Source organism: Lutra lutra, chromosome 9 (assembly GCF_902655055.1).
Source record: "Lutra lutra chromosome 9, mLutLut1.2, whole genome shotgun sequence".
Lineage (NCBI taxonomy): Eukaryota > Metazoa > Chordata > Mammalia > Carnivora > Mustelidae > Lutra > Lutra lutra.
In genome coordinates, this window is record NC_062286.1 from 136,136,461 (window position 1) to 136,158,633 (window position 22,173).

At 46.2% G+C, this 22,173-nt stretch overlaps 1 protein-coding gene across 4 annotated transcripts; it reads right to left on the reverse strand.

Annotated features, from left to right (window-relative positions):
- Positions 1-3,920: 3,920 nt before the first annotated feature.
- LOC125109083 (1,25-dihydroxyvitamin D(3) 24-hydroxylase, mitochondrial) lies at positions 3,921-21,088 on the reverse strand. 4 transcript variants are annotated; one of them, XM_047745726.1, is made up of 12 exons: positions 20,419-21,088; positions 20,030-20,220; positions 18,732-18,825; positions 16,782-16,878; positions 14,500-14,591; positions 13,739-13,850; positions 12,126-12,271; positions 8,685-8,851; positions 7,375-7,453; positions 6,686-6,883; positions 6,470-6,585; positions 3,921-5,356 (listed from the first exon to the last, which is right to left on the reverse strand). In XM_047745726.1, the coding sequence occupies exons 1-12, from the start codon at positions 20,674-20,676 to the stop codon at positions 5,251-5,253; spliced, it is 1,656 nt and encodes a 551-aa protein (XP_047601682.1). In that variant the 5' UTR covers positions 20,677-21,088; the 3' UTR covers positions 3,921-5,250. The 4 variants fall into 4 exon arrangements, with proteins under 4 accessions (XP_047601682.1, XP_047601681.1, XP_047601683.1 ...); XM_047745725.1 differs by having other exon boundaries at positions 3,921-5,365; XM_047745727.1 differs by having other exon boundaries at positions 6,470-6,589; positions 20,419-21,085.
- Between the last annotated feature and the right edge of the window lie 1,085 nt (positions 21,089-22,173).

Genomic DNA, 22,173 nt, shown 5'->3' on the forward strand with positions numbered 1-22,173 from the left:
CGGGCCCACACCCTGCCTCTGGGCCATGAGCCATTCTGCCCATTGCCTTGTGTGCCTGTAGGTCCTCCGGGCCAGTCCTCCTGCATGTCCACAGAAGCTAGTCATCCGAAATCCTGTGCCATATCTCAGAATGGTCCATGTTGTTATATATATATATATATATATATATATATATATTTTTTTTTTTTTTTAAACAGATTTATTTATTTGCTGGAGAAAGAGTGCTCAAGAATGAGCTGGGGCAGGGTGGGGCAGAGGGAGAGGGAATCCCAAGCAGACTTAGCACTGAGCACAGAGCCTGCTCATGACCCTAAGTTGGAGACCTAAGCAGAAATCAAAAGTCAGACTCCTAACCGACTGAGCCACCCAGGTGCCCCTGCTGGTGCATTTTAAAACATCTCCTGTTTATTGAGGACTCAGAAGAGGCCAGACACCTAAGAGTTTTAATACACTGTTTCAATTTATTCTCTCAGTAGCTCTTCGAAGTACACTGTGACCATTACCCTTGTTTCATAGATGAGAAAATTAAAGCACAAAGAGCTCAAAATAACTTGCCTAAATATTACACAGCTGGCAAGTGGAGAGGCTGGGATTTGAACCAAATCAACCTGTTCCCATGCTTGGTTCTGAACCACGCACTCAATCGCCCCTCACGTTTTTTAAACTTTTTATTTACTTATTTTATTTCTTTTTTATTTCTAGAGATTTATTTATTTGAGATAGAGTGAGAGAGAGAGAGAGCCCAAGCAGGGAGGGAGACAGGGAAGCAGGCTCCCCGCTGAGCAGAGAGCTCTACTCGGGGGCTTGATCTCAGGACCCTGGGATCATGAGCCGAGCCAGAGGCAGACATGTAACCGACTGAGCCACCCAGGTGCCCCTAAACTTTTTATTTTGACATAATTTCAAATGTACAAGAGCAGTACAAATAATTTCCATGTACCTTTTACCCAGATCCCTCAAACATTAGTGTTTCACTATTTCTGCTTTGTTTTTTTTCTGTCTCTGTCTCTTTTCCTACACACACACACACACACACACACACACACACACACACACAGGAACGTATCTGAAAAGGCTCCCACCAGCCAAATCTGGGACAATTTGGCCATCAAAATAAATAATGATAGTGAAAAATTATGACTTATTTAAAAAATTCGCAAGCTCACTCTTATATACATAAACAAATTAAGAAGAAAAAAATCTTCATGTTAACTAACTGGAATTTAAATAAGAACTTGAAATAAACCAATAAAAATTCTTCCTGACAGAATGCCGATTAATACAAGTAGAAAGATCAATGGAATTAGAATAATCAGTACTTGGCAGCCAGGTGTGGACCAAATGGGATGTATCAAATGTAATCTATGGGTTTGTAGTTTCCAGAATCTATTTTTTTTAAGATTTTATTTATTTATTTTGCAGACAGATATCACAAGTGGGCAGAGAGGCAGGCAGAGAGAGAGAGGGAAGCAGGCTCCCTGCCAAGCAGAGAGCCCTATGTGGGGCTTGATCCCAGGACCCTGAGATCATCACCTGAGCCAAAGGCAGAGGCTTTATCCCACTGAGCCACCCAGGTACTCCTATTTTCCAGGATTTAGCACAAAAGCTCCCACATTTAGACCATGGGTCTGATGGAATAAATGTTTTTTTTTAATTGCCCTGGTAATTCTCCATCAGTCTCCTGAAATCCCTGAACAGAAATAAAAACCATACCAATTCTTTTGACTCCCAGTGTTCTAACTTCTGCTCCATAAGGAGGTAAAAATGATTAAATTTCTCTAAATGTTGTTATCACATCCCATTTTTCCCATCTGGGTCCAGAACATTTCACCGGACGTGCTCTGGAAAGAAACCTTCCAAGGGAAGTTGCTTCATGTTTGCCCCTTTGATCCAGAAATATGACTTCAGACACTGCTCCTGCTCCACACCAAGCCCTGAGCCAGGCACACGTCAAATTTTCTACCCCTACAAGAACACTCCTGCGTGAGGTTTGTCAGCCTGCATGGAATAGCTAAGGCTCAGGGAGGGTAAGTGAACGACCAAGTCACACAACTAGGACATGGGTCCTCTGGGAACTGAATCCCAAGTGAGGTGAGTAACCTTCTGTCCGTACTTTTCTGACGACACCAACATGGAGTTACAGGACATGTAACTCAAAGGCGTTTCATTGGAGACTTGGGTTCTCAGAGCAAGAAAGCAATAAAAAAATTGCCTACAGTTATCATCACAGCCCATCTGCAAGCTACATCATGAAGACAAGTGTTGGCCCTCACCCGTCCACACAGCTCGCCTTCCCTCCGATGCCGGAACACGTTTCTCCTCTGCCACCTGCCTATAAGCAGTTACTCCATAAATGATTTTCTCTTCTTCCGAGGAGCGGTGCCATGTGTGGGATCTTTGCCACAAACGTCCAGCAAGTTTCCTGATCTCTCCATTCTCCCCGTCTTTGCCTTCCGTCTTTTCTTCCCTCCCACTCTCAACGAAGTATCCGGACGCCACCGAGTGAGGGGACTGTCTTCTCCATCTATCATTATGAACCGGTTTCCTGTACGTATCCATTAGAATTTGCTCAAGTTGAAGAATTGAGTTGGCCTCAAGGGAGGCAGAACAGGGACTGGAGAAGACGTAGGATAAGGGCCGCTGAATGGCCTGTGTCACTGGTGACGATCATAATAGATCTGAGTCACCTTAACCCTGTGACCAGCACCGCACTCCACCCGGTCTCCCAGGCCTCGGCAACAAGGTTTTATGACTCGCCATGAGTCTTGCCAACAGGATGAATCTGGGCTTCCATGAGCCACTCTGTGTGGACATCTCTCAGAGCCAGAGGTACCGGGAGGGTGCATCCTCCAGGGACCTCCTGAAGAGGGTTGGCCCCAGGGAGGACAAACCCACTCACTGGGTAAGCACCGTGCCCAGGGCTCCCCAGGGATCCAGCTGAGACTGGAGCGCCTCCCCTCTGCCCCCCCCGCCCCAAATTGTACCTGCTTTGGTTCCTCCTCCTACCCTGCTGCGCTCAGTCCCTCACACTCTCCTCCTGAATCACTTCCTTAATGAATCCTGATGCCAGGACCAGCCTCTGGGGCGTCTCAGTCATCCAGGAAGGCTTCCTGCAGGAAGCTGGAGCAGAGCTCTGAGTGGCGCGTAAGAGGAAGAGCAGGTAAAGGAAGAATGCGCGGTGCAAAACCTCGTGGGTCAATAGTGTTGAGGGAATCAGAGAAACTGGCAGAAGCCAGTGTGGCGGGGTCTGGAGGCATCTGGGTGTGGGGGACGTGGGTTGGGGCCCATGGTTCAGTGCGGCCATATTTTCCAGGACACTGATGTCTGGCTTAAGAAATTGCATCTTGGGGCACCTGGGTGGCTCAGTGGGTTAAAGCCTCTGCCTTCGGCTCAGGTTGTGATCCCAGGGTGCTGGGATCGAGCCCCAGATCGGGCTCTCTGCTCGGTGGGGAGCCTGCTTCCCTTTCTCTCTCTCTGCCTGCCTCTCTGCCTACTTGTGATCTCTGTCTGTCAAATAAATAAACAAAATCTTAAAAAAAAATTGCATCTTTACATGAAAGCAATGGGACACCACAGAAGCAAGGATGAGACAATTGGTTTTGGGTTTTGAGAAGGCCAAAATGGCCAGTGTACAAAGAACAGACGAGATCAGCTGGAAGTGTTTGCAAACATCTGGTGGCAGGTGTGGTTCAGACAGAACTAAATGGGCTTGAAAAATATTGAAAAAACAAAAGGGAAAATTATTTCGCCACTCAAATGATCATCTTTCTGTAAAACTGTTAGGGAAGTCCACCTTTTTGTCAGACCAGATTTTGTGCTATGGGGCTTGTAAAAGGGCCTTCCTGGGAAAGTCTTCCAGTAAGACGAAGTTTAAAACTTTAAATTTTGATGTAACAAATGCAACAAAAAGGAAACCATTCTAGAATGTTTCAAAACTTTTATTTTCAGATAATTCTAAGAAGGCATACAAATGAGATCTGACGACACATGTAGATTTACCATTCTAAAAATAATTTCACAGTAGGGAGACAGCATGCACTTATCTCAGTGATAGGTACATATTCAAATAAAAGGATATAAATGTATACTTCTGAAATATCCTAAAAATATAACCTAGGAAGATAAATCTTTCTCAAATATACAGAAATATATAGTATGTGTTTAAGAAAAGTAGTAGTAAATGTATATTAAAAATAAACTATGTAAAAACATTTTTACAAAGTTTTAAGTATGGGGTAAATCTCTATGCATTTTCCATTATGAAATTGTATTTTCTCAAGGAAGTCCAATCACATAAAATGGTTTATATAGTTAATCTCTAATGTATGCACACTTTACTACTTTTCTATAGAGGGGAAATCAAAGCATGAGAAGTCACCAAATATTTTTGAAACTGTAACTGGACACTAGAACATTGTCCTAAACCATAGATCCTAAGTCAAATACCATATATATTTTTAAAAATGACTTGAAAATTGTCATTATAGCACACACAGACACACACACAGACACAATTTAAAAACTGTGGATCTACTTCTTAATGCTAGAGGGAAATCCATTAGCTAAATAAAGAATTTCAGAATCTTTTGACAAAATGATGCCATGGTGAATCATTAAGGCCTTCTTAGATAAGAGGTTCTGACTTCATCAAAGTATTTCTTAAAATAGAGTTATTCTCTGATTTCCCAATAATGCTGCAATTTCAAAACAGGAAAAATGCGGTTTCACAGAGACCAGATAACTTTAACATACAGCTTTTCTTACGTTATAAACAAGTGTTTCCCCAAATATTACATTAAACAGAGCTACAATAAACGGATTGCCAGTATTACCCCAAGTCCCAGATGATTTAGCTAGCATACGTTAGGTCTTTCATTGTGAAATGTAAACTCACTTTTGAGAAGTAAAGAACCAAGCAGTGAATTTGGTAGGGAAGGAAGAGAAACATTTAGTGACTTTGCCAGACTAACTGGAAAATGCCTGGTCTCCTTGTCACATCACGGAATGTGCAAGAGAAAGCGGTATTATGAGTAATTCTACGTAAGCCAAGATGGTGCTGACATTGGTTCAAGGAAGCCAGCGGTATACCCCTCGGAGTGCCTTGCGTCCCAACAATCTGGTTTCCTGAGTCAGATACAATCTTATTAAATACCATCATCTTTACAGACAGTCAGACTGTGCAGCTTCCAGAACAATTGTACTGAAGAAAGAGTATAAACACCAGGGCCTAACTGTTCTTTATGTGCTGTTTCATGCTCTGGTGATTGAAGTTAGCTTTCCAGGAATGTAGAAGTCATAAGCACCATTCTTGTGGGAGGGTAAACATTGCTGTTCTTGGTCGGGGTTAAAAAAAAATCTGGAAAATAAAGTAAAAACCAATTACATATTAAAGAAGTATAAGTAAATGATATTTAACACAGGCTAGTAAATATATACACTTACATTTCAGGGTTCAGTATGCCAAAGCCCTGTGCTCAAATAAGGCTGGCCACCTGTATTTATAAATAAAGTTTTATTGGAATGGTTTTAGTAGACAGAATAATGGCTCTGAGGAAATGTGTATGCTCTAATCTCCAGAGCCTGTGAAGGCATGGCAAAAGGAATTTTGCAGATGCGATTATGCTTATGGACCTTGAGATGGGAAGATTATCCTGAATGGCAGAAGGAGGAGAGATTCGAAGCCAGGAAAGGGACTCAGGTCGCTCTGGCTAGCTTTGAAGATCGAGGAAGAGGTCATGAACTAAGGAAAACTGGGATTAGCTCTCAGCTGCCCGCAAGAAAATAGGGACCTCAGTCCTACAACCCTAAGAAACTAAGTTCTGTGGACAACCCAGATTAGCAAGAGAATAGATTCTCCCCTGGAGCCCCCAGAAAGGAATGTAGCCTTGCCAGCAGCTTGATTTTAGCCTGGTAAGAGCTGGGCCAGACTTCTGATCTACAAAACTGTCAAGGTAATACATTTATTATTTAATACAAGTTTTAAGCAATTTGTACATAATTTGTTTTAGTAATTTGTTGTAGCAGCGATAGAAAACAAAACAGCCACACCTGTTTGTCAAGAAATTGTGTGAGGCTGCTTTCAAGCTACAAGGCAGAGTTCAGTGGCCCTGGGGCAGATCTCAAGGCCTGCAAAGCCTACACTATTTGCTAGCTGGTCCTTTACAGAAAAGGTTTGTCCACCCCTGATACTCACACACAAAACTCGTAATGGCATCTTGCCTTTACTGAGCACTTATTGGATGCCAGGATTCAGGCTAAGTATTTGGAAACATATCAACTTTCTAGAAAGATATGATTTTGGTCCCCATTCTACAAATTAAAAATTAAAAAAAAAAAATGGCAGCAGAAAGGTTAAGGAACTGGTCCAGGTCCCCAGCCAGTCAGTGGCGAGCAAGGATTCAAACCTGAGTCTCGCTGACTTCGGAGCTCAGCTCACCCCTGGGCCGGTCACAGCCCACCAGATGCTCACCTGAGGCTCTTAGCGCTGGCGGAAGGCGATGGGGAGCTCCCGGCTGGGCACCAGGATGCCAAGATGTAGCATCTGCACCGGCTCGTTGTCCGTGGCCACGATGTCGTATTTGCGGACCATCTGGAACACACATGCACCAAAAAGGCAGAATTACCCACCCCATCCTCCTGCCTTGTGGAGTACGAGAGAGCACAAGTGCAGAAATGAGAGCTTTACCCAGCAGAGAGCCAAGTGGAGCTGGAGCTCAGCTAGTCGGCGACCGATGCACATTCTTTTCCCAACACCAAATGGGAGATGTGCAAAAGGATGAATCTTTTCCTTCTCCTGAAGCCAACGTTCCGGCCTAAACTGGCTTGAATCTTTAAAATTTTCTTCGTTGGACCCCAACACCTGGGTATTTAGCATCAACACTGTCTAAAAACACACAGAAACACAAATGGTGTAAAACAACTAGAAGGAAACATTTGAACAGCAAAATTGGCAAAAGGGACCACCTTGCAAACTTAAACGCAACCCACGAGTTTATAATATGATGATTGCCAATATGTATTTAGTGATAGAAATATACCGGGTGATAAAGAGGTAAAGAAGTTTAAAATTTAGCATCACATTCTCATGCCACCCTATGTGGTGGGTTCCATTATTATCCCCATTTTACAGATGACAAAGCTGAGTTCACAAAGATTAGGTAACTCACTCAAGGCTATGTTTGAATCTAGGTCTCTTTTTTCCCAAACCATTAGTCCTAACACCATACAATGCAACATGTCAGCTATATACTAAGATACACATATTTCCAAAATGAATGTTCTCCCAGGGAAAGTGTTTATGGAGATCCGACGAATATTTTGGAAAGTGTATCGTTCAAAGCTCAATAAGGTACAGATTGCATGAATCCTACTTACTCCTTTGGGTAAAGTGTATTCACCCAGAACCGTTGCCTTGTCAAGCGTCCGAGTTGTGAACGGCACACTTGGGGTAAGTCTGAAAAAAACAAAATTAAAATGTAAAGGTAAGCACAGACCAATCTCTAGATCAAATAGCAGTGGGGATGGAGATACTGATTAAATAATTCCTGCATAAGTTCAAACTCAAAAAGGGAGCATGATCACAACTCTCACATAGAAGTTCTGTCTCTTTTTTTTAGAAAGAAAGTTTTATTTTATTTAATTTATATATGGGGGGGGCAGAGAAAGAATCTTAAGTAGGCTCCAAGCCCAGTGCTGAGCCCGACACTGGGCTTGATCTCACAACTCCAAGATCATGACCTGAGCTGAAATCAAGGGTAGGACGCCTAATTGATTGAACCCCCAGACATCCCGAGAGGTTCTGTCTCTTTCTTCCCTAAATTTATAACTCCTGTTTTTATTCCTTATTGTATTGGTTAACTCCCCAGTAACTGCTTAGTAGTTCTTTTAATATTGTTTTTTTTTAAGATTTTATTTATTTGTCAGAGAGAGAGAGGGAGAGAGAGCAAGCACAGGCAGACAGAATGGCAGGCAGAGGCAGAGGGAGAAGCAGGCTCCCTGCAGAGCAAGGAGCCCAATGCGGGACTCGATCCCAGGACGCTGGGATCATGACCTGAGCTGAAGGCAGCTGCTTAACCAACTGAGCCACCCAGGCGTCCCTGCTTAGTAGTTCTTAATGCTGATTTTCTCCTGTTTCATTCTGGACTGCAAATGTGTGTGTTTCCCACATCACCTTTAAGCCTGACTTTTGTTCTAAGTTTCTCCTATCTGCTCTTCCTGAAGTGAAAGCTGTCTTTTTCCCAATCCTAAAATGTTGTGAGTTTTGTTTTCCAGAAAGGGTGTAAAAAGAATTTCCAAAGAGCATTTTATCCCAGAGGCTCAAAGACAAAGATGCCTCTTTGTCTTATCAAATAATAATATGGTTTTCTTGCTAAATTTCTTCTCATATCCTTCAGTTATGCCCCTAACCTTAATTAGAGCTTATAGCATTCATTAGACTATTATTATTACTGATTGAAAGGGGAGGACACTGACTTTCTAGAGATTTATTAGAATTGGCCCAAATGATTTAAGAAATGAATAATAGTGAAAGAATATGGACCTAATGCTTATGTATTTATTTTGCAGTTTGTTAAATGTTTCTGAGTCGACGATGGGTGTTGTCTGTGGGTGTGGAGGCCCCTCATTGTACATTTAAGAGAATGGTTTTCCAGCGTATCTGTGTTGGCTTAAGCATGTGTTCTCACCTCATAGATTCTTTCAAACAGGCTTTTAAATATGGCATATTCCTCAAATCCTCTGCCCGTGGCATCTGATTTTCAGGCAATACACTCCAAATTTCCTTAAGAAGCTTTTGCTGCACATGGGGGTTACGGGATAAATTGTAGAGAACCCACATTAAGCTGTTTGCTGTCTGAAAGGCAAATGGACATAAACTTGAGTTTTGGCAAATAAACTGCCTCAAAACCATTATGAGCTGAATGAAAGCTGATGCCTACACTTTACAGTATTTGAAAAGTCAGCTTTGTTTTAGAAAATAATGCCAATTAAGGATAGCTTAGTCAACAGACTCTTTGAAATAATCAGCTGCATTAAGACACTTACAATTCAGTTTGATACAAAAATTGTCCGAACACAAAAGAAGCATGTGGAACTGGTGACAGGAGAGCGAGCTGGTTAGGACTGTATCTGTGTCAGTTTCCAGGTGTCATAAGGCTTTATTTCTGCAAGATGTTACCACTGGGGGAAGCTGTGGGAAGGATCCCAGGGGCTCCCCTCTATTTTTCCTTAGACCTGCAGTGACTCTCTAATTATCTCAAAATAAAAAAGCGTTTAATCAAAAGTTGTTTAATACAGAAAATGAATAGTATACCTCAGTGGGAATAGAGGGATGGAGATCATGGCAGTGTTTCTAATGAGTTTTTGTCTTTTTCTTTTTTTTTTCTTATTATTTAAAGATTTTATTTATTTACTTGACACAGAGAGAGAGATCACAAGTAGGCAGAGAGACAGGCAGAGAGAGAGGGGGAAGCAGGCTCCCCGCTGACCAGAGAGCCCGATATGGGGCTCAATCCCAGGACCCTGGGATCATGACCTGAGTCGAAGGCAGAGGCTTAACCCACTGAAACACCCAGGCACCCCTGAGGTTTTTTCTTTTTAATTTTATAGTGCAAATGCATAAGAAGCTGCATTTCTGGAATTTAAAAGGGAGGGTTTTTTCTTTTGTCACACCCTAAAAAGTTACAACAACAAGGAAAAAGCCTTATCTATGAAACCCTGGGTTTCAGCCACAGGCAAAGAGCCCTGGTAGGAGGGTGCCAACACCAAAATAAGAAATTCTGGCACTGAGTTGAGTATTTGAAGGACCCAGCCACAGCTTCTGACAGAGGCTCATGGTCTTTCAAGTGTCATGCTTTACTTCCTTTCCAAAGGCGACAAGTGGAGAAAAAATACTGGCTGAAATAGCCAGTGTAGCTTTTAGCTTCATAATAGTCACCGAGGGTAGTCATATGTATTTGTTTTCAGGCTTTTTTTTTTTTTTAAGCTAATGTAAGCCGAATATTCCTGTAAAAATGGTCATTGCAGACACGAAGACGGTTTTGCTAAGTGCCATGTACCCCTGACAGAAACGAGCAAAGTTCGAGACGATTTGGAGCCAATGGCATTTACTATTTTGGGAAGAAGATGCCTTCAAGGCAGGCTTCTTCATGTCAGAGGAGCGGTAGCCTCAGCTGCAAATGAACTGTGGGCGGCATTATTACAAGAGTCCAATTTACAAAACAGGAAGAGGGCGTAGCCACCAAATTAGATACACTTTCAAATTTCTCTGATTTTCCAAAAGTGACTTCCAGAATTGCCAGGACTAAAAAAGAAACATTTAACCATATCAGCGGGGCCTTTACCACAAGTACCAAATAGAGTTTCCAAGAGGCAGATAACTGTAGCTTTCACCAAAGCCTTGTAAGACAGCCTGAGTCTTTTAGGGTAACTGCAGGGGCTGAAAATGTCCTGGGAAACCTTGCAGGCACTAACTATCCTGGCTTGACCTCCGTGGAGGAGATCCGTCTCGCAGCTGGCCTCCTGGCTTCTGCTCTGCCTCTTCTAGAGCCTTCTTTCACTACACCAACCAGAGCCCTCCTTTCAAAACAAAAATTTGATCAGGCTGCTCCTTGCTTATAATACCCCAAGAGCTTTCCATCACAGGTGTAATAAAATCCAAATGGCTTACTAAGGCTTCTGGTGAATACGGCCCCTTGACTTCTCCAGCGTCTACCTGACCACACTTGCTAGGTCTCCAGCTCCCACCATCTTTCTGCTCCAGGACCCTTGCACATGCTGTTTCCTCTATCCGGAGAGCTCTTCCACTGGATCTTGCCCTGGCTGCCTCTCTCTCATCATTTCAGTCGGCTTCAGGATCACTTCCTCGGAGAGGAACCCTGTCCCCTCTCCATCTCCTTCTAGCCCAACACTCAGAAGGTTTCCTCCATGTCTCCTATCATTAATTGAAATAATCCTATTTACTGGTATATCTACATGTTTCTAGTTGGACTTCCCTCCCCACAGTTCAGTTCCATGAAGGCCACGACCTTGGCCTCTGGTTCATGGTGGTCCCTCAAGCACCTGGAACAGTGCCAAGCACACAGTAGGCACTCAGTCGTTTCTGAATCCTTTCTTTTATTTATCAAGTATTTGTTGAGCACCTACTTTATGCTAAGTACTAGTCAAATCCTAGGAATATAGCAGCTGACAAAACCAAGTCATCTCCCATGGAGCTCACATTCCCGCTGAAAACAAAAGATACTCGGTGAACCTTTACTTTTATCACCCTAAGGAGCCTCTTAGGTTAAGTGAATCAGTATGACGGTCAACAAAATGAATTCCTCCTTTTAACAGCCTCCTGGAGCATGAGGAGAAATGAAGACCTTGCTTCCCCCACCCGATATAGAAAACCCTACTTTTTCTTTGGGTGCGAAACACGAAAGAAAGGGGAAACATGGAAAGAAATGAACCAGGACATATTTTTCTTAGCAATTATAGGTGTATGAACTGTTGGGTCATGAGGAATATTAGTACACATCTTTCCAGTGATGGTGCAAAGAACAGATTGAAGACGGTCAAACCCACCGGGACCCCTGTCAGAATTTGTGGAGTCTGGTTGGATTGTGTACCTGCCAGGAGAACCCAGCACACTGGGGACAGAATCTTGGTATTTCAAATTGGTTATTTCATATAAGTCAAAAGCAAGTTTTCCTGGACTCACTATGTTTATGCTTTTAATCAGAAAAAAATAAATGGACTGGCAGAGAGCATGCCAATATTTTTAGAGTAACAACCATAGTCAGGCACTTCGGGGGCAAAGTCCACAATCTTTTAGAACATACTCGATTTTTAAAAGTCCTTCTATGATGTGGCATTTTACTGCCTCTGAATTCCTGTAGCAGCCTGTGTCTTTATTGTGGCACTTGACTTTCCCCTCTAGAGCGCATGAATTCACCTGCTATCACCTGTTGAAGGACCAAGGCTGTGCCCTGGGTCTCCCACAGCATCTCGTAGGAGACTTTTTATTTCTGCTAAGCCACTGCTCAGTTAATCCTTGTGGACTGAGTGAGTTGAAGGAGTATTTAAAATTCATCCTGAAAAAGATTTTCCAGCCCGTTCATTTAGCAAACCGACATCATGCCCCTTACCGTTTCTACAGCGGCCAGCTGGAGCTCTGTGACTGCTGCATACAATTCTTTCTTGGACAGCTGATTATGGTGATAAATATCACAGAGGAAATCTGCGCTGGGCTGCTCAGAATGTTTGTCTAAGCGGTTGTCGACACAAGATTTGACTATTGGAGAAGTGAAGAGGGAAAGGAAGTCAGGTGACGGTGACGATGAGAAAGAATGCCAGAGAACCCCAGATAAAATCCTCCCCGTGACATTAAAAGGCCTTTTCAGGGACACTGATCATTTCTTCAAGGAGCTAATGTTGCCTTGTTGTTAAGAAACCAAGGATGGATCGGTGCCTGGGGGAGCAGTGCTCCTCAAACTTTAACATGCTGAAGAATCACCTGGGCATCTTGTTAAAGTGCAGATTCTGAATCAGGGGTCTGGGGCAGGCCTGGAAGTCTGCATTTCTAATGGGCTCCCAGGTGCTGCTGCCACTGCTCTCAGGTCACAGTTTCAAGTGGTAAGAGCTTAGAGTTTGGAAGAGATCGTCACAAGACAGAGATGGGATTTGGGTCTGCTGTCAGGATCAGAACTTGCACCCAGATCCAGGTGTCTCGCTGATCTGGTCACACACGAATACAGGCCTGGTGGGACTTGGCTCCCAAATCTGGACTGTAGGGGAGGAAAGACGCTCCCCCAGTGTCACCAAACATAAACACACATGAACACACACACACTCAAGGGCAGTGCCCTGCATGCTGGCGAAGGTAGCAGAAATTTCTAACGTTCGTAGAGAATGTTCTAGACCCATGTCTCCCTCATTTCAATCCCCTAGGCAAGCCACCACCGGAATAATACTAACAGCAAGGTTGACAGTAATAACGACAACCGTAAGCGGTACAGCAGCTAAAGCTAGAGCTTTGGGAGCCCTTCGGTCTGGCTTCAAACCCTGGCTTTTGCCATCACCCAGCATGTCATCCTGACAAAGGTACTTCTTTGTGCCTCAGTTCTGTTCCTCAGGGCTAATAGAATGACCTACTTGAAAGGGTTGTTGGTGAGAATTAAATGAGTATATGGTTATGTGTGTATAAGAGATATGACATGGTATGATATGATATAGATCCTCTTACTAGTACATATTGGTAACTCATAGAACAATACTCATAGGACCAATATTCTCCTTGTGATGTGGCAGAAATAGGTCAGAATCATTAGGTATTGAGATAAGTCAGGTTTTTACATTATCTGTATTAGACCTAGAAACAGTTGCATTGAGGTAAGTATCATTATTGTTATTAGTCCATTTGAGAGACAAGACTTCTGAGGACGAAGGCGATACAGCACATTTGGTCAACCTGCGACCCCAATGACAGAGCTGGGATTTGAATCCAGGTATCTCTGACTCCAGAGCTCTTGTTTTTAACCACTTCTGGCTCCCAAAGACTACACAAAGCCATCTTTTCCTTATTATAGAATTTCCTATACCAGGGGGATTCTAAACTCATGTTTCCAAAGCTGGAAATAATCAGGAGGCGCAACTCCATCAAAGGATCAAGGTCATGAAGTCAAGATCATTCCAGCCTTCTGGCAGCAGCTCCAGAGATGGGGCTGTGGGGTGTGTGTGTGTGTGTGTGTGTCCACATTACCTGATTTGAAAATGGTGTCCCAGGCCAGCGTGTGGGCCTGCCACACCTTGGTATTGAGGCTCTTGTGCAGCTCGACTGGGGTCACCATCATCCTTCCAAACGTGCTCATCATCTGTGAGGAACACAGTGGCTTTCATTCTGGTAACTACCTCTCAGAGACCACTGTCACATGGGAGAAGAGCGCCCTACATGATCCACGCCCCGTGCTTCCACAAAGCAGGAACTCTCCCCATCCCGTGCTGGGCGCAGAGACCTACCCCGCCCTGGTGGCACAATGAAAATGATTTTTGGGATGATTTTCCACTGGATGTGTTTAGTAAAAAATGTGATCTTAGGACCTACATGTTTAAAAAGAAGGAGAAAGAAGGAAAACCATCTCTTCCATATTGACTTCCATTTCCATTAATTTCCCAATGTCCGACATTTTGACACCAGTTTCATGGAATCTATCACATCCATGTGGGATCAAAACGATTCAAAAATATTACCTCTGAACATTTTCAGACTCTTTTTCAAATAGTATTTTAATCGACTGTCTTTTAACTGAAATACCTATTTAAACGTGCGTCGACAATGATGTAGCGTGATTCCTGGTTTACGAGTATACGTGCACATACACATGTGAAAACATATGATGCATTGAAATGAACACTTAACTAGTGTAATAAAATAGAGGTGTGTGGCCCCTCCTGGGGAAACGGGATGCACGTGCGTGAAGTTCTGTAAATCGGGAAAATTGCTCTCCTCAGGGGGATGCTTACTGTTTTGATGGCTATGATGAAGTTCAAAGCTTCATCCCCTGCATCCTTCTGGAGGAGTCCAAACCTCTTCTCATAGAGCACTAGGCAGATGCCTGTCATTTAAAATAATCAAGAGTTACGCAATCGCAGCAGCACTGGGGTCTGTGAGTAGCTGGCTATTAAAAGTTCGAATCCATCTTTTGTAAGAGCGAGGTCTTTTCTAAGAGGAAAGGCAAAAAAGCTGAGAGAAAGGGGCATGACACTCTTCTCACCTTCTAGAAGTTGTCTCCATGTCCACTGACCTACCTATCCCCTGCAGAACCTCCTGGTCAGAAATGCCATGGTGAAAATATAGCCATTTTTATACGCAAATGAATGTCTCCTAATGCTTGCTTTTGTCAGAGTTTGTCATCGATATTATGTGTAGCAGACACTGTTAATGGCCTCCCTGATACTCATTCTCCCCCATTTCTTCCTTAAGAGATCTCCGATTTTATTTAGAGCATTAGTGTATCAATCCTCAGGCAATGAGAGTGGACTGATCTAAGACTCTGGTGACATTCCTGTTCCCTGATTTCCCCAGGCTTTCCTGTAGCAGCCTGAGAAGCGGCATGGCCCAGGTCTGGCCAATGAGGCTTAAGGAAAATACTCCTTTGCTTTCTTAATAAAAGGGGCAAGTACAGCTGGCTTAGCTCCTCCCTCTTTTCTTCTTGTTTTTGCCTGGAATGCAGAGGTGAGGCCGGGAGGGGTAGCAGCCATTTTGCAATAAGCCAACCAGTTAAGGATGGATGAGCAAAAAGATGGAGAGTACTCAAGGACATCGCTGAGTGCCAGCTGTGGACTGCCCTCCTCGAGACATCTCATAACGCTGGACAATAATTTTTAAACCACTGATCTTCTTTGACTTGCAAAGACATGCATTCGTTACTCCTTCATTCGGGTATTTCCAGTGGACAATTTCCAAAACATACACTTCCTTTCTCTTCTCTAATCATTCCCTTACTTTATTCTCCTCCCCTTTCCCTTAACACCTTCCGTGGTTTTCTTCTTTGCACGGAGCTTTCTAATGTGCTAAGATAGTCAAATGGTCTCTGAGTTGATGGTGGAGATAGGTCACAGCAAAAGGCTCCATCCTGGAGAGCCCTCTCCAACCCTCCCATCTGCATCCAGAGTGATCCTCCCAGCAAATCAGTCCAAGCCACCTTCTGGTTAAAAGCCCTCTATATCACTCCCAGGTACTTCCAAGCTCAAAGCCAAGTTCCCATCCCTGGTTTACAAGGTTTGGCCCCTGCCCTCCTCCCATCCTCTGCCCTCGCCATGCCTCTCCCTTGTTGGTCATGCTCTGGTCATTCTGAACATCTTCCTGTTCCTTCAACAGAATCTTCTTTGCTCCTTCCTTGACCTCCATCTGGCGAACTCCTACTCATCTACCAGGCCTCAGCTGATATGGCACCACTGCCACGAAGCAGTCCCTGGCCGAGCTTAGCTGAGTCAGCTCTCTCAGATTCTCCCACAGCCTCAAACCTCCTCAGTCAGGTGCCTACCCATTCCATGGAAACAGCTTCCTTGCCTGCATCCCCACGGGGCAGCATCCTGGTCCAGGCAGAGCTCTGCTTTTTGTTCCTGCAGTGTTCCTCAAAGAAAGAGATCATCCCCTTTTCTGTTTGGAACCCTCCATGGCTTCCTATCTGACTCAGACTAAAAGCTCAAGTTCTGGCCAGAACCTACAGCCCTTGGCTTGGTCTTCCCCGCCCCTCTTTCCCTTCCCCTACCATCCACTCACACCAGCAAATTGGAAGCCTGGGAGACATCACTCATGTTTCCACATTGGGGGTATTTGGCCTTCCTGTCTCCACAGTCTGGAACCATCTTCCCACGGATGCCCCATGGCTTGCTCTGTTAGGTCTCCCGTTAACTGTCTCCTTCCCAAAGCAGACCTGCCTCCTCTAGGCACCTAGGTTCTTTCTTGAATCCCTTACCCCTTGGAAAAATATATTAAAGTGTGTTTACTTATTGATCATCAACCCTACTAGACTCGAAGCTCCATGGGAACACAGACATTGCCTGTTTTGTTCACTGCTGTGTCTCTAATACTAAGCACAGTGCTGGGCACATAGCAGGTGTCCAATAAATGTCCGCTGAATGACTACATAAACAACCCATAGTGCAAAGCATAACTCGAGTGCCTGAAAGCATGAGAAGACTGCACAAATGGCCCTTCATTGCCAGCAACAGTGTATGATTATAGAAGAGTTATTGACAGAGTCACCAGGAAATCAAACAAGACAGTGAAGACAACTTACTTTCAAATGACCATTTGTTCAGTTCGCTGTATAAGTCTTCAATGTGTCCCCTCTCGTCACAGAGCTCATCTATTCTACCCATAAAATCAGCCAACACCTTAAAAGAAAGAATCCATAGAAGATACATTTCAGTCATTGAAGGAAAACAAAAGTATAAAGGCTCAGTAAGCTAATTTCAGGTCTTGCTACTTTGTATACTCACTGCCTGTGATGTTATTCCTTCTGAAGCAACACTAATTATATATTCTCCCTGGGGGCTCACCTTCTGTCCTAACAACCTTGTCCCAGGTTATTTTCTCAGCTTTTCCTGAAACCACCCTAAAGCTTAGGTTTCCACTTCCGATCTAAATTTAAGAAAAGGAAAACATTTCTTCTAATCAGAATGGGGACGAAGCCATGAAGGAGGAATCAGCCAAGTGATTGTTGGCACAACCCATCAAGCCCCGTGAGGTCTGCCACTTCCATATATCTGGGCCAGCAAACATCTCTTTACTGGTTGGTATTGTGTTCAAGCATATTGAACTTGGAAGCAGAAAAATCCACAAATTCGGGACACAGCTCCTTCACTAAATAGCTCTGTGACCTGGGACAAGTTATATAAGGGCTCTAGATGCCAGCTGCCAAAATCAGGGTTTTAGATGACTAACATATGACGATTAACAAGGCTAGTATCATACCAAGGACCACGTGAAGTGTGTTATCTTAGCTGATCCTACGGCCCTGTGAGGTAGAAAGTACTGTCATTACTCTCATTTCCTGCCTAACAGAGGAGAGAACGGGCTTCGAGTGGGGCTGAGGTGCTCGCCCTTGGACGGGTAGCTGGAAAGTGGCCACGCTGGGGCCTGGAACAGGGTAAGTGTGACTACAAAGCCCATCTGTGTAACCAATGGGCATTTTGAGTTTGTCCACATAGCTTATCAAAAAAAGACTATGAAATTGTTACCATTGAAAAAACTCCAGAAATTTCACATTAACCCATGGAATTTTCACTACTTATCAAAAAAAAATAATAATGATAAAATCTGGAGACCCTGGGTCTGCATTCCTACGTGGCAGTCATTTGCTGGAGCTGGGGCCGCTGTCCCTTCCAGAAAGAGCACGCACTGTTCTGTTTGTTAAAATCCCTGCTGGGCCTTCCTTACACCTGTATATGAATTAACTGGCCCCTGAAACCTTCTGGGTTTGTAATCTTACACCTGTCTGATCCTATCTGGGTTCAAGTTCAGTTCCAAATAAATGCCCAGAGTGATTAGAAGTAAAGAGAATACTGTATACTTAAATACCTCCCTCTTAGGCCTTCTGTTGACTAAAGGATAATGTCTAAATGCCTTACCATGATACAGAAACATTAAGAGCTGCCCTCTGTCCAGTATCATTTCAGAGAAAGCCTAGCCACTTGGCTGCACTGAATATACTATTCTCTGAATGCACCGCGCTATCTCATGCCTCCCTATTTTCAGCAAGCTACTCTCTCTGCCTGAATGCCTTTCTTCAACTTCTGTCTTGAAGGCTCCTATTTATCTAGCAAAACCCAGCTCAAATGGCATGGCCTAGGAATTTTACAAGCATTATCTCATTTAATTCCCCCAGCAAATTTGTGGAATGGGAACTGTCATGCCCAATGTATAGATTAGGAAAGTGAAGCTTAGGGAAGCTAAGGGAATAGTCAAGTCAAGTTAGAGAGTTAGGGATGGAGGGCTGAGATCCAAATTCAAGGCTGTCATCTACTGCAGTCTCTACTTAGAATCATTCCCTTATTGAGATATTACCTTATAAAAGAGTGAAGGAAGGACGAATGAGGGTTTGGGGAGGAGGATGTGGAGAAGAGTAGGAAGAAAAGGAAGACCCCGAACCATCAAATTGCTTGCACTCTGTAGCTATGACTTGAAGTTCCATAAACATCTCTCCCTCCCCAGGAGACCGCTAGAAAGCTGCTCCCAATCTGCAAACCTCATTGATTTTGTTGTCCAGCTTCATAATTTCTATTGGTTTCATGAGTTTTTTCTGAAAAGCACTCCGGACCCTCTGCCAGTCTTCTCCTTCCCTAGGAGAGAAGCAGAATTCTATTTAAGGCAAATTGAAAGGAAAAGAGAGGAGAAGCAAAGACACCCCCCCTCCAGTTCTGCAACTATGTGAACCGTATAATCAAATGAACACAGAATCATGGCAAGAGCTCTCCAGAGAACATGAGCATTGGAATATTTGGGGCTGGCTTGACAACAGAATGAAAAACCACCTTTCCTCCCCGCCAAAGATGACGCCAGAAAGGTGAAGTCCAGGTAATTTGGGCTCAGGGCTTTTGAGGTGCCCTGGCTGGGGCTGATCTGGGAGACCAGATGCCTCAATTCTCAGCAGGAAGAGTGGGCACCCAAACCTCCCCTTCATCAGCAACTGAGATCTGTTTGAGAAAAATTTTTCCTCTCTTAATCCATTGACTTGGATTACCTCAACCCTAGAATTCTGACATTGCCTCCAAATAATACACAGTCAGAGGTTCACTGGAGCTGTAAAAGTCTGCTCTAATTATCCACTTTCTTCCTTGACCCCATACCAGACCACACAGCCTGTGATGCACCACGCATTACTATGGCTTTTAATTCCAGTAATATACCCTGAAAAATATAACTATTAGGCATTACAATTTGAATTTTTTTTGAAGCGATAACTTGTTAAATGCTAACAATAGAAAGCAGAGGAATCCAATCACATAATGGATGTATCTAAAAGAATGCCACCTTGATGTCCCTCCTCATCCCACCTTTCTGACTAGACTGGGGTCTTTCTGGAGGGGGAACGGGTCCCCTCCAGATAGGAAGGTAGCTGTCAAAAGCAAAAGAAGTTAATTTCTGGCGTTTGAGCTCACAAGAGGGGGTTACAGGCAATCGTAAGGGATAACTTTGTATATAATACGTTGGCCTGGCACGCTGACTTCCGATCCTCAACCCGCCCAAAAGTCCGAACACCACAATGTGGGTAACGCTTTGGGCCTTTCATTGAAAAGGCACGGCCCTACCCATTTGCTAGAAAGAAGACAGGTGGTGGGTGCACAGTGCCGCTCTTCTCAGCCCACTCTGATCTAGCAAGCGTTCGAGACTGCACCGGGTGCAGGCTTTCGTGTTTCCGCTGCCTGCGTACGGGGTGGAGCGGGGGGGGGGGGGGGGGGGGGGGGACAACTGCTGAAAACCCTCTCCCAGTTTTCAAAAGCGTCAGCTCCAGCCGCCGGCCCCCATCCTGCCTCTTGGACTCACAGGATCAGCAGCCCGTAGCCCTCCTTGCGATAGTCGCGATAGGCCTTCCACGGCTTGATCTCCAGCCGCTGGGGGTACGCGCTCTCCGTGCGGTACAGCGCTTCCAGCAGGCACGGCGAGCCCAGGTGCACCGAGTCGAAGGAACCCAACTTCATGCGGAAAATCTTGCCGTACTTCCTATGGTACTCCGCCTGCAGCGGGCCGCACCGAGTCAGCGCGCGTCCCTCGCAGTCCCGGGAGCGCTCCTCCCGCCTCCCGCCTCCCGCCTCCCGGGGCCGCAGCTACCGCCACACTCGAGCGCACTGTGCGCCCGGGCCGCGCGCCCCGCTGAGGGTTTGGAGCGCAGGGCAGGGAGGGGAGAGGGAACTGGGGCGCGACGAGGCATTTACCAGCGTGTCGTGCTGTTTCTTGAGGCCCCCCTTCCAGAGAATCTCCGGCAGGCTGCCCAGCAGCGGCCAGTTGGTGGGGCCCGGTAGGGCGGCCGCGTCCTGCGCCTCGCCGGGTTCCATCAGCTGGCAGAGGGGCACCTCCCGCGGCCCAGGGGGTGCGCACGCCGCGGACGTCACGGGTCTGGGTGGCTGCCCGAGGTGGCGCAGCTGCTGGAGGAAGGCGACAAGGGAGCGGCTCTTGCCGATGGGGGAGCTCATGGCAACGGGGGACACCGGGCTCTTGGAAGTGCGCGGGGACCGGGAAACGCGATTTGGCTGAAGAGGGGCAGGCGGGATCTGGGGCTTTGGCGATTCTGGGTGACAGAGGCAAAGAGGGCCCGCAGGTGCGATGGAGGGCGCGGCAGAGGAGCAGGGAGAAGAAAGGACCTTGGGCAAGGATGCTTGGTGCTGCCGCGTGCGGCAGCCTCAGGGCGCGGGTGCCGGCCGAGCGTTGGCCCCAAAGGCTGGAGGGGTGCTTCTTGGGGTTGGGTGTCTCTTCGAAGAGGATGGGAAGGGGTATGGGTCTGCCTGTGGATCTGCGAGACCGACGTCCAGGTCTGGGGCGGCGAAGAGGAGGTGTCAGGGAGTGTGGAGAGATGCTGCTCGGCGCGGCGGTTTCCTCCGATCCCTCTCCACGCTCCATGCCCAGGGACCATGTATTTATGGAGACAGGGTAGGCCCTGGGTGGCCAATGAGCACGCTGAGTAGGGCGGAGAGGGCCCCGGCTGGCCCGGCTCGCAGGGACGCGGGACCCGGGGCGGGGGGGCAGGGCTGGGGGTGGAAATAGGATGGAGTCAGCGAGGTGAGCGAGGGCGCCTGGGCTTCGGGTGACGGGTGCGCTGCTCCCCGGGCGGGAGCGCCGCGGACTCCACCCGGAGTTCACCGGGTGTGCGCCCAGCGCGCCTCCCCGCCCTGCCCCGGCGGGCAGGAGCCGACAGTGGCGGCCGCGCGGCAGCCCTGCGCTTGCACAATCGCGCTGCAGGGCGGGCGAGGTCTCCGAGTGCGGCCGGGGAAAGGCTGCCGGCGCCTGCCGGGGAGCCCCCGGAGCCCGCAGCCCTCCGGGGAGCCAGTGCTTGCCAGCCGGGACGGAACTCTTTTTGGAGGAAGGTTGGCTTTCTGCGCCTCCCAAGGTGGGGTGCTGGAGACTTAAGTGAAAGGCATCCAGAGAGGGCATTTCACCTTCGGGTGTTCACTTGGGCCAGGCGAGCCCGCTGGGTTTGTGGTTTCCTCCCTGGGGGCTCCATTGTTTGGTTGTGAGGAAGATTTAATGGATTACCGTAGGGAAAGCACCACCAGCAGAGCCTGGCCGGTAGTCAGCACCCATAGAGTTTTTGTTACCCCTCTGGGGAGTTAGGAAACGTGGTGAAAGCGAGGTTTGCTGAGGAGCTGGCTTGCCTCTCCCACGTCTACCGGCCGCCTCTGTTTTGGACACCGACTGCCCCGCGCAAAGATGCGCCCGTGCAGCCCCACCAACCCCCACAAAGTCCCCTAGCCAGCGCGGGGCCACACGCACGCACACACGCACTCAACTTCTAGAGCCTTCGTGGCTGGCCAGAGTAGAACTTGCTCTACTAATTCAGGAAGAGAAGTTGGAGACTTTTGTTGATCGTTTTAAAGTATTTCGTGGTCTGTCATTCTGACCTGCGCAGGAACTAAGGCCCGAGTCACGTGACCGAGCCTTTTTTGACCCTACTTTTGGCCACTCTTCCCTGGCGA